This window comes from Sinocyclocheilus grahami, unplaced genomic scaffold, assembly GCF_001515645.1.
Source record: "Sinocyclocheilus grahami isolate Dianchi unplaced genomic scaffold, SAMN03320097.WGS_v1.1 scaffold967.1, whole genome shotgun sequence".
NCBI lineage: Eukaryota > Metazoa > Chordata > Actinopteri > Cypriniformes > Cyprinidae > Sinocyclocheilus > Sinocyclocheilus grahami.
Window position 1 is genome coordinate 217,072 of NW_015506146.1, and position 12,306 is coordinate 229,377.

Consider the following 12,306-nt stretch of genomic DNA (forward strand, 5'->3'; position numbering starts at 1 on the left):
TTCACAGAAACTTTGGATCATACATGCAACTCAAATCATCTATCAAAAGTAATCCAGCAAGGATTACTGTACTTTTACTAATGAAGTAGAAATGCATGACTCAAATAAAACGAGCTCAAATATTTCTGAATACTTCATATATCCCAGTTGCTTAAACAATAACCTTTCTGATTCTCGTACAATAACAAGAGCGTGAACTCAATTAGACCAATATTTTGCAACATTGTAATGGCAGCATCTTTTTTCCTTTATCACGTCAACAAAACAATTGAAATAAAAAATATACTCCTACACAGACATGGTGTCTTTTCTTTATTAGAACATCCATTTAAACAGGACTCATTACAAAATTCTGAAATGGGCACAAAGCCATGTGCGTTTAACAGTCTGTGTTCAGAGTAAAACATAATTCTATAGGTTGAAAGAAAAGTCAACTTAAAAACATTCCTTGAATGCAGTTAAAATAATATTAACAATGGACCCGTGTTAAGTGCCAGTATCGTTGCATGTCCAGCAAGCACAATCAGTTGGTCTCAGTGTGAAGTCCAGTATCATAGAAGTGCTCAGCTCCAGATTTCCTCAGGGTGGTCTTATCATATAGCAGCTATCTTCCAGTGGCCCCATTTAGAGCACTCTGTGCAGCAGCAGATCCCAGGACGCCGCTCAGAGCACCAAGCTGACCCGATACTAGACTACCATCTCCCTTTAGAATACCCGTGCATTTCCAACTGTCAATGTAGTTTGCTGGTGAAACAGTCAAATTACAATAAATTAATATATCACTCCAGTAGTTGCATATAGTCGCGGTTTGTCGTTTCAAACTCTCACCTTTCCAAAGTCTCACACAACCATCGTCACCAGAGGAAGCCAGAAGTGTACTGGTGATGTTCCAACGGACACGCCACACCTGAGAGTTATGACTGTCAAACTGGGCCAGCACCTGCACCTCAAATTTAGTGGGCGCTGAAGAAGAGCTGTCCTTTCTGTTAATCAAAAAAAGGCAAGCTAAATGAAGTAAATCTACTGGCATCTAACATCTCTGTATTGTAAGATTTGGGGGGAAAAAGCTTGCATTATTAAAAGAACCCTAACATTATTGATTATAATAATAATAAATGTATTCAAATTCAAAGTATAGATGCAGTGATGTACAAGGTTAAACAGTAAAGACAAATACATGGCATCACTACACGACCTATATTGATCCCATTCTACTGTAATAATAACTTGGTTTCATTTTGCTCACCGAAGTGGAACCAGTTTGAAGATGCGCACATCTTTGGTGGCAATAGCAAGTACATGGAAAGACCGTCCCAGATTGGGAGCAAATGCAATATCATGTACAGCATCTGTAACTGTCATCAGTGTCTCTGCTTTGGCATATTTCCTACAACCATAAAAAATTTTTAAAAAAAAATTAAAATATTCACTTGAAGGTTAAAACACATTTATAATATAAAAAGATGTGTGAAAGGTTTGTGATTATTGATGGTATTTCTTAGGTCAGTGTGACAATGATAGTTTCCCACCAAAATGTGATCCACAGAGCAGCTGAGACTAAGAGCAGCTGTGGGAGCCCTACATGACAGTTGCTTACTAAACACGTTCATTGATTCACCAAACGGCACATTTGGACTGTATGATATAAAATATAGACTATAAATAATTATTCTGATTTAAAGACCATATACAAAAATCCAGAGTGCAGGTCAAAACGTGTGTCCTCATGCACAATTACAAGAATTGTAGAAAACATTACTTGTTCAACCAAATAATAATAAAGAAAATGTTTGAATGTCACTACTTTAAAATATGAACAAGATCTATTATTAGACTGACTGTGGTGCTAAGAACATTTCTAGCTTTTAAGTCCCAATCAGACTTCTATGTTCAATCAGCAATTTCATAAGTACATGAAAACAATTCTGTTGAAGTGTTTAACACCATGGTATTAATACAACTACCCCCGTTTCTTCACAGAAACTTTGGATCATACATGCAACTCAAATCATCTATCAAAAGTAATCCAGCAAGGATTACTGTACTTTTACTAATGAAGTAGAAATGCATGACTCAAATAAAACGAGCTCAAATATTTCTGAATACTTCATATATCCCAGTTGCTTAAACAATAACCTTTCTGATTCTCGTACAATAACAAGAGCGTGAACTCAATTAGACCAATATTTTGCAACATTGTAATGGCAGCATCTTTTTTCCTTTATCACGTCAACAAAACAATTGAAATAAAAAATATACTCCTACACAGACATGGTGTCTTTTCTTTATTAGAACATCCATTTAAACAGGACTCATTACAAAATTCTGAAATGGGCACAAAGCCATGTGCGTTTAACAGTCTGTGTTCAGAGTAAAACATAATTCTATAGGTTGAAAGAAAAGTCAACTTAAAAACATTCCTTGAATGCAGTTAAAATAATATTAACAATGGACCCGTGTTAAGTGCCAGTATCGTTGCATGTCCAGCAAGCACAATCAGTTGGTCTCAGTGTGAAGTCCAGTATCATAGAAGTGCTCAGCTCCAGATTTCCTCAGGGTGGTCTTATCATATAGCAGCTATCTTCCAGTGGCCCCATTTAGAGCACTCTGTGCAGCAGCAGATCCCAGGACGCCGCTCAGAGCACCAAGCTGACCCGATACTAGACTACCATCTCCCTTTAGAATACCCGTGCATTTCCAACTGTCAATGTAGTTTGCTGGTGAAACAGTCAAATTACAATAAATTAATATATCACTCCAGTAGTTGCATATAGTCGCGGTTTGTCGTTTCAAACTCTCACCTTTCCAAAGTCTCACACAACCATCGTCACCAGAGGAAGCCAGAAGTGTACTGGTGATGTTCCAACGGACACGCCACACCTGAGAGTTATGACTGTCAAACTGGGCCAGCACCTGCACCTCAAATTTAGTGGGCGCTGAAGAAGAGCTGTCCTTTCTGTTAATCAAAAAAAGGCAAGCTAAATGAAGTAAATCTACTGGCATCTAACATCTCTGTATTGTAAGATTTGGGGGGAAAAAGCTTGCATTATTAAAAGAACCCTAACATTATTGATTATAATAATAATAAATGTATTCAAATTCAAAGTATAGATGCAGTGATGTACAAGGTTAAACAGTAAAGACAAATACATGGCATCACTACACGACCTATATTGATCCCATTCTACTGTAATAATAACTTGGTTTCATTTTGCTCACCGAAGTGGAACCAGTTTGAAGATGCGCACATCTTTGGTGGCAATAGCAAGTACATGGAAAGACCGTCCCAGATTGGGAGCAAATGCAATATCATGTACAGCATCTGTAACTGTCATCAGTGTCTCTGCTTTGGCATATTTCCTACAACCATAAAAAATTTTTAAAAAAAAATTAAAATATTCACTTGAAGGTTAAAACACATTTAAAATATAAAAAGATGTGTGAAAGGTTTGTGCTAACTGATGGTATTTCTTAGGTCAGTGTGACAATGATAGTTTCCCACCATTCTAAATCCAGCTTCAGAAATGTTGATGTTCCTTGCATCTATATATATTTACATTTTTTTTGGTGTGTGAACTAGCCTATAAAAGGATAAAGGGAACTGAAGGCAAACCTTGTAACTTCGTTATACTCGTATACCTGAACTTTGCCGCCATACGTCACATTGCTGTCATCACTACCCACTGCAATCATAGGTGCATGAGCTCGAGAACTGTGAAGACAAAAAATATATTTTAATCAAGCAGGTGCATCCACTGATTCAGTTTACCAAGACAATAAAGTCTCAAATGGTCCGAGATGTCTTGAAAGCCAAAAGAAGCTGTTGGAAAACATTTCCAAGTTATCAAGTTTGATCTCACTGTTCAGTGGTGACAAGCATGTAAAATATCTGTGCTATTTGCAATCACAGGTCTAATGCAGTGTATATCTAATCACACTGCATGATTTTCAAACTAGTCGGATCGCCATCGTTTTCACACTGCGTGACTATCTGGGGTAGCATTCAGTTGCTGCCGTGTTCACATTGCACGATTGATCGGCGACAGGAGGTTACATATTGCATGACTACACAAGAGCCGACAGCTCTGTCTGGTCCGCAAACTACGTTTCACAACAAAATGCGCACGAGAAGTGATAAGGAAATAACGCGAGAACCCGCGTGCGTCAGACCGGAGTCTGCAGACTCGAGCGAGACTGGAAGACAACAAAATAATAGATAGATAGATAGATAGATAGATAGAAGGCAGGAGGGAGATGCAGGGAACAGGGATTGGGTGTTCTGCAAAGAGAGTTGGAGGTAAATAATTTTGCTGTAACTTATGCTGATACTGTGGCTGGTAAAGCAAATGTTTGTGCTCGTTTCTGTATGATATAATTGTTCATATATCTATTAAAATACTGATATTCTGGTCTATAACTCCTCCCCGAACTTCCCTCTGCCCTGTATCTTGGTCTCTCATTGGCTGTAGGTCATTGCCGATGTAGTTCAGTCAGAAATCATTTCACAATCACGCTGTGTGCATCGCCGACAGCTCCAGATATTTAGCATGCCAAATATTTCACGGGAGTCTACGACGTGTCGGCGATTCCCTCAGATCTCGTCTTTGACAATCACGCAGTGTGAATTATCACTCGCGTGAACGAGCACCAATTTGCCTCCAATTTCAGTCATTTGTCGGCGAGTGAAATCGGGCTAAAATAGTGCAGTGTGAACTCAGCATAATGAGAACAGAGGTTTCACCCTTCTGTAAAAAGTCTATTTCAAACTTTCTCTCAATTATCTGAGAGTTTCAGATACAGGATATATAAAGTTACAAATTGTACACATCTGCAAAGTAAATTCTGCAACAGTATAGGTGTACATGCTTACATCTACTCGCATATAGATGCGTTCAACTATCATTTGTGAATTGTCACCTGGAAGGGTTCCAGGAGATGCAGGAGCAGGAGAGTTTGGATGAGATCTCGTGCTGCAGGGACCACTGGCTCAGGTTCATCACGTCAGGGGCCTCGTAGATTCGCACCACACCGTCTGCAGAGCATGCGGTCAGCATCAAGCCCATGTGCTTTGGGGCAAACTTCACATCAGTCGCAGATGTCCGACTGTCCACAAGTGTGGTTCTCTTTATCTGATGTGAGAACAGAAGATGTATCAAAGTTCTACACAGGCTATGTTCGGCATAGAATAACTGTTTTCTGTGCAATATACACACAGTATACTGCATTACAACATAAGCATTTCTTAACTCCTGGCAGTACAAGCAAATGGAGTCAAAGATTAGACAAAAAAAAATCATGGCAGATATTACTTCCAATTCATATATTGCACTAGACACAGAAGCGTACACTTAGTAGGGTAGCATGCTATGTAGCTACTCTTATTTAGGAAGCCTCCTTCCGCAACCATGTATGAACCATAATCAAATCCAACTTATTCTATGAGACAACTTGGGAGAAGTGATTTAAGGCAAATGCCCAGACTAGAAAGTATCTCTCACCCAGTGGCTTTGTCCTCGTTGTTTGTCATTGGACTCTCCAACAATCTCCTCCCATACTATAGCAGTACGATTAAAGGAGCAGGATGCCAACACCTGTCCAAACTCTGGATGGGCCCAGGTCACTCTCCAAACTGAGCCACTGTGAGTCTACAAGACACAAGTTTGTCAAATTACAGCCCAAAACCCAATACACTTCATAATGATGACCAATGCGTAGGCCTGTCGCAATAATCAATATATCGACTTATCGCACAATATGTGCATGACCTCAATCATTTTTGGTGAAGCAACATAGCACCCATTATATTTACTTACAAATGTCACCATGTTTTGTACATCCCACTTGTGGCTGCGTTTTTGCAGCTTCTCATACATAACGTCGTGTAGTCGTGAGGTGCTAGTTTAAAAAAAATAAATAAAAAAAATTAATCTGCAGAAATGGCCTTGTTTAAGGATCTGTGCCTTTGTGCATACGGACATCTGACTTAAGTAGTGACCATTTTTCAGCAATAGTGTGCACCCTTCATTTACGGAGAAAAGGTCAGGGAAAAATCTGTAGATAGAAAAATCTCCATACAAGTACGTGCATCTTTCTTTTTTTCTACTTGTTACTTTGCACTTTTTGTTAGAAAATGTATATTTACTATTTATTCATCTTTAAGGTACCTAATATTTTGATACTTAATTTCCATGATCTAAATATTCTTAAAAATTTGACATTTGGAAGTGTAGGCCTTCTTGCATTATGTTGTTATTTATTTATATATATATATATATATACACACACACACACACACACACACACACACACATTCATTCAATGGTCTTTAAAATGACAAAAACAATCGCTTATCACAATTATTTCTGGGGCAATATAAAAATAAAATGTTATCGTGACAGGCCTACCAATACGGTGAGTCTACACCAACTTCTGATGGTCAAAATCAAACTGGTAGGCTGTCGAAATGAGAACTACAAGTTGGTATGGGAGGAAAAATGTATCTAGCAAAACTTATGCATTGATTTTTACACCCATCTCATTTTTTCCCCTCTTAAGGGCTCCTTCTAGAACATGTCTGTTTAACGAGGATTTGGGATTATTTTACTGCAGTGGTTCTCAACCGCTTCGACCCAAGAGCACCCGATTGTCCTCAGACTAGGCATATCATAACTTTTTGTTGTGCGATACTACCCCAGAAATAATTGCGATAAGATCGTCATTTTAAGCCACTGAATATATAATCAATGTAACGGCATAATGCAAGAAAGTATGGTTACCAGACCAGGAATAAGTGCACACACACAGAACACCGGAGCAGTGGGCAGACATTTATGCTGCGGCGCCCGGGGAGCAGTTGGGGGTTCGGTGCCTTGCTCAAGGGCACCTCGGTCGTGGTATCAACGGTGGAAGGGAGCACGGTACATTCACTCCCCCCACCTACAATCCCTGCCGGACTTCAGACTCGCATTAGCCATTTATAAGAAGCAGCTGTTTAGCACGTGTAGCGCAAGAAAAACACCTAAATGTATCACGTGCACGTTCAAACATATCCTTCTATCGTAATTCAAGGCAACATTTTTAATCAACTAGCTACTTAAGTTGTCAATATAATACTTCCACTTCCACGCTCTGGTCTCGCTTATTCGGAGCATATCGCTAGTGCTCTTAATAGTTCTGCCTTATAAAGTTTTTAGTATGCTTTCTTTCTTTCTTTCTTTCTTTCTTTCTGAATCCAGTCGTAGGTCTTTCGGAGTTTTCAGAATTAGCGTTATCAGAATTAACTTTATTCGCCAAGTGTGTGGAATTTAGATTTAGACCTGCTCATGTTTACATGTTTACAAGACAGGCAGTTGCAGGAAATGGAGAAATTGATGACAGAAAACCGGTAATCATTTGTGTATTAGCTGTTTACAGAGGCGGACAGTAACTAAGTACATTTACTTGAGTATTGTACTTAAGTACACTTTTTGAGTAACTGTACTTTACTTGAGTATTATTTTTTCTGGGAACTTGTGACTTTAACTTAATTGAAAGACAAATATTGTACTTTTCACTCCACTACATTTCTATCAAGGTCCTCGAAGTAGAAAGTCGTTACTACTGTATGTAGCAGCTTTGAAAGTCAGTGGGTGATTTTTTTCTTCTCTAAAACCGTTTATGAGTAATCACTCTTGTAGGGCTACATGAAGAGATTTCCCAGTATTTGTTGAGCACTGACCAGTTGCAAATGTGATATTTATTTACAGCAATTCAATAATAAGTAGTTAATATTGTGGTATATATTAGACACAATATTGTCTGATTTTGCTAAATTGTGTAAGTGAAAATATTACCTATAAAGCCGCAGAAGAACTGTTGTGCGTCTCCTAATAAAACACAATAAGTGTTGGACTTGGAGCAGCACTGAACAGACTGTTCTGTGTGTGACATTAAAGTACCGCGAGAGCGATTAGACAGCATTTTATAATTTTTGTTTTGATGTCAAATACGTCTTGCTGTTTTGCTTTTTTGTTAAAGCAGTGTTGCTGTTGTAAAGCTGTACAGCTACAGCTGTGTTGCTGAGTTTTAAAGCAGGTTTGATTTTTCTTTCTTTCTTATCAGTCTGTATTTACAGGATTTCACTGTCCACTCTGTTCAAATGTGGATGAATGGCTACACATAGATGTGTGCGCACACTGTCAGAGCTGTGTGAGATCACTACCATCCCGCTTTTGTGGGGGTGGGTAGGGGTGTTCAATAACTTTTTTTGTTTTGTTGTTTTCCCCATAGGTTTTTAACATTCTAAAAGCTCTTTATTCCAAATATACTACAAGCTAGTCAGTGTATTCAGCAGGTGTAATGTATTCTAAGTTGCTTCAGAAGTATTGCAAGTACTACGTACAACAATAAAACAGTGCATTGACATAAAAAAGGAAATTTACTTTTGGTACTTAAGTACTTTTAAAAGCAAGTACTTCTGTACTTTTACTTAAGTAAAAATATGTCTTTACAACTTTTACTTGTAATGGAGTAATATTTGACCAGCAGTATCTGTACTTTCACTCAAGTAATGGAGCTGAGTACTTTGTCTGCCTCTGGCTGTTTAAGATGGAGATGGTATGGGGGGAAAACTGTTTTTATGCCTAGATGTTCTAGTGCACAGAGATATCTAACGTCTGCCTGAGGGGAGAAGTGCAAGCAGGTTGTGGCCAGGATGAGAGGGGGTATATGTGATGATGTTGCCTGCCCGTTTCTTCACTCTGGAGTTGTACAAGTCCTGAAGGTTGGGCAGGTACACACCAATTATCCTTTCAGCTGTCTTCCGTTGCAGTCTTCTTAGCTATCTGATTTGCTGGCTGACCCAAACCAGACAGTTATAGAAGAGCACAGAACCGACTCAATTACAGCTGAGTAAAACTCTGTCATCTGTGCCTGTGGCAGGTTGAAAATTTGAAGGCAGGTTAAACTGTTTGCCTTGTCCAAATACCTTGTGGTCTTGGCCACTTAATAATTAGATATTACATATAATTTGGTACTAAAACAAAGAGTTGCACATTTTATCGGTGCAAATGAGTAGTGGTGATAATTATTTTGTACAACATTTGCAACTGCTTTTTATCACTTAATTATAAGCACCACAAAATTAAATTGTGTCATCTGTTATAGGGACTACTGAACAGACATTTAGAAGTTGATTTTAAAATGCAGAGTATAAAGCTCTGTAAACACTTGCACTTTTACAATTAAGTGTGTCCCTAAAAGTTCTACACACACTTGTGGTCTTTCAGCCTGAGGCTTATTCATTTCACTTTTGGTGTGAGAAGGCTTTTATATTTGACAAAAATATAACTTTTTTATTTTAAAAACAAACAAGCAAGCCCTGTCCAGATTTAAAAAGTAACGCAACGCATTACTTTCCATAAAAAGTAACTAAGTAACGTAATTAGTTACTTTTTTTATGGAGTAACGCAATATTGTAATGCATTACTTTTAAAAGTAACTTTCCCCAACACTGCATATAAGTAGTCAAGTGGTCAAGTACAAAGACCGCAAGTGCGGGTATTTAGACAAAGCATTGGACAGGGCATTCCTCTGAGTCCGCACTTTCGTGACATAATGCCGCTTTGACTGCCGGGTAGAAGTCGGCTGCGTAGCTCGCAGGCACCTGAAAGCTAAAATGCCTGAAAGCTAAAATGACAAACGGGACACCCTGGACTTAACGGACACGCGCACGCAGCGGCCATTGTAAGTCCTCAAGACCGAATGTGCACATGAAGTGTGCCATTTAGGACAGTGCAGCCAACATCAGTTTGCATGACGATGTAACCTTGAAGGGGTCCTATTATGCTTTTTCACTTTTTCAACTTTAGTTAGTCTGTAAAGTTGCTGTTTGAGCATAAAAAAGATTACAAGTTACAAAGCTCAAAGTTCACTTCAAAAGGAGATATTTTATTTAACAGAAATCACTTTTCAAAAACTACAACGAACGACTCGTTTGGACTACAACGCATATTTTCCGGGATTTGTGATGTCACAAATATCGACGAATGGGATGAGACCTGGTTAAGCTGCACTAGAGAAGGCAACGAGTGTTATCACTATGTCGGAGACACGCTAGCTTTCCCAAGGCAGATGAACTTAGAGTGGTCACAATTATCCAGGTTTAAATTGCGCTCAAATTGATTTGTTTTTGACGCAATATTTACACTGAAGCTTGCATGAGGTGTGACATTTCCCGACCAGGCGCCGAGTGCTGCCAATCACAACACACACTGGCCCAGCTAACCAATCACAGCACATTTCGTATTTCAGAAGGCGGGCCTTCATTTGATACAGGAACTATTCCAGCCGTCCATGCCAGACTGGGGAGAGAGGTGTTGTAATCATGTAAAATATGTGAAAAATAATGTGTTTTTCGAACAACCTAGTATGAGAACCTGTTCTAGTACACCCCCAAAACAAAATCAAGACTTTGTAAAAGAGCATAATAGGACCCCTTTAACCAGAGTCAGTGAATAAATCTTTTTGGTGAAATGATTCAAAAGATTCGAGTCACTTGAATGAATCTCCACCACTACCTGGAAGCAATCAAGGAAGCCATGTGGACTCGTGTCGGCAGAGGGCGCCGGTTCTCGCTCTCCACGGGCACACGGAAGTAGCCGATGGGGGTCTGAAAGTGCTGGTAATTGTGTCCTTCTTTGATGAGGGCTAACATCGCACCGCACCGTTCCTCTTGCCGTTTTCACGGGATCATGACAATTTTTAACAATGGAATAGTGACCCCTCGTTTGAGCTCAGACGACATTTGATTCAACCAATTCCCATTTGAATAACCCCGCTTCGGAAGAAAATGGATCAGGAGTTTGAGAACATCGATTCATCTGGACAGTGGCAAAACCTTTATAATGTAAGTCCTACTGTTTTTTCTGAATGATTAAATATGAGCCGTTCTTAGGGTGAACGCCTGGGACACCTGCTGCATTGTACCCTGATAGATTTGTAATGTTTATCTAATAGTCCTGTGCGAGGACTCGGGCCGTGAGAACGACTGGGTAATTCAACTTAGCGTTACAGCGCATGCGCGTAATACCGAGAAATACGGTCCACATGAATTTACTGCCCGCATCTGAAATAATGTTCCATTGTGAGTCATTTCAGCTCGGTAAACCTGCACGTGAGTGGAAATGGTTTTACAACCATTTTGAACTGAGTCGGTTTGTTATTTTAAACTCTTGTCAACAAGAAAAACGAATAAAACCATTCAGCGAATGGTCATGTGTTAGAATAACTTGTTTACACTGAGTAAAGGCAAGCAATGTGAAGTGCATGAGTGGTCATGTCACAGTGCGGTGCATTAGAGCAGCTTCCTGTGAACACATGGGCTGTGTGTCAATACCTTGTGAGCGGTCTACCTAGACAGCATTTCAAGACATCACGGTTCCATGTTAGGTTTTTTTTTTGCCACCATATGCGTTCTAAGTCCTATCACCCTAAATGCCATCTGATTTCTGCCGCCTTTTAACCCCCCGGCGTGCACTTATGATACTCAAAAATGCCAGGGAGCTAGGGAGCTCGCTAGGTTTTGACACACAGCCATGCACTGATACGGTTTCTGAGAACTGACGAGCACTTCCCAAGAACTGAAGAACCGAAGCTGTCAGTTCTCTAGAACTCAGCCGGATAGTCCTACATGTACAACCCCCCTTAGTTGCCTGGATATATTCTATGTCCTTTATTTATATTTGAATAACACTCCCTCCTTCTTTTGCCATTTAAAAAATATAAAGAAAAGTTTACATACAGGTCTTACAGGTCATGTAATATGTATGAGAGTGTTTTTTTGTAAGGGATGCTCTAAGGGTTTTCACACTGATGTTTGTTATTTTGTAATCCGTTTCTAGGAAATTCGTAACCAGTCTCAGGAGTGTCCCTACAAAGTGGCAAAGTTCCCAGAAAATCGCAATAGGAATAGATATAGAGACGTCAGTCCCTGTAAGTTTCTTCCATGTAAACCATGTTAACCATATTTCACTCATTTTGCAGCCTTGCCCTTAAAGGGACAGTTCACCAAAATCTGTGTTATCATTTAGTCGGCATTGTGTTGTTCGACGTCTGTATTACTTTTTGTTTGCGAACCCAAAAAGGAGACGTAATAGCCTCCGAATAACCGCCTCAGTCACCATGCACCTTTTATTGGATGAAAGAAAAATGTAGTGAAAGTCAGTAGTGACCTAATGTGTTCCATGGAGGAAAGACAGCCACACAGAGTTGAATTACAAAGATTTTTTTTTTTCTTCAGTAAAGAAAACTTTTTATTTTTTTTATTTC

At 39.3% G+C, this 12,306-nt stretch overlaps 2 protein-coding genes across 2 annotated transcripts; both read right to left on the bottom strand.

Moving 5' to 3' along the window:
- Positions 1 to 1,391, bottom strand: LOC107564873 (nucleoporin seh1-like). Its single transcript, XM_016250047.1, has 3 exons — positions 1,247 to 1,391; positions 829 to 983; positions 1 to 744 (listed from the first exon to the last, which is right to left on the bottom strand). The coding sequence occupies exons 1-3, from the start codon at positions 1,360 to 1,362 to the stop codon at positions 605 to 607; spliced, it is 411 nt and encodes a 136-aa protein (XP_016105533.1). The 5' UTR covers positions 1,363 to 1,391; the 3' UTR covers positions 1 to 604.
- Positions 1,392 to 1,973: 582 nt separating this feature from the next.
- Positions 1,974 to 5,728, bottom strand: LOC107564874 (nucleoporin seh1-like). The gene is made up of 6 exons (XM_016250048.1): positions 5,499 to 5,728; positions 4,918 to 5,129; positions 3,614 to 3,712; positions 3,220 to 3,360; positions 2,802 to 2,956; positions 1,974 to 2,717 (listed from the first exon to the last, which is right to left on the bottom strand). Exons 2-6 carry the CDS (start codon positions 5,061 to 5,063, stop codon positions 2,578 to 2,580), a joined length of 681 nt encoding a protein of 226 aa, XP_016105534.1. The 5' UTR covers positions 5,064 to 5,129; positions 5,499 to 5,728; the 3' UTR covers positions 1,974 to 2,577.
- Positions 5,729 to 12,306: the final 6,578 nt, after the last annotated feature.

Excerpts from the sequence above, each read along its gene's own strand:
- LOC107564873 (XM_016250047.1), bottom strand. The coding sequence starts at position 1,362 with ATGACAGTTACAGATGCTGTACATGATATTGCATTTGCTCCCAATCTG. Across the intron at positions 984-1,246 it reads TTCAAACTGGTTCCACTTCG|AAAGGACAGCTCTTCTTCAG; the intron begins GTGAGCAAAATG and ends TTTGATTAACAG. Across the intron at positions 745-828 it reads TTGTGTGAGACTTTGGAAAG|CAAACTACATTGACAGTTGG; the intron begins GTGAGAGTTTGA and ends CTGTTTCACCAG.
- LOC107564874 (XM_016250048.1), bottom strand. The coding sequence starts at position 5,063 with ATGGGCTTGATGCTGACCGCATGCTCTGCAGACGGTGTGGTGCGAATC. Across the intron at positions 3,713-4,917 it reads ATCTCCTGGAACCCTTCCAG|TTCTCGAGCTCATGCACCTA; the intron begins GTGACAATTCAC and ends TTGTCTTCACAG. Across the intron at positions 2,957-3,219 it reads TTCAAACTGGTTCCACTTCG|AAAGGACAGCTCTTCTTCAG; the intron begins GTGAGCAAAATG and ends TTTGATTAACAG.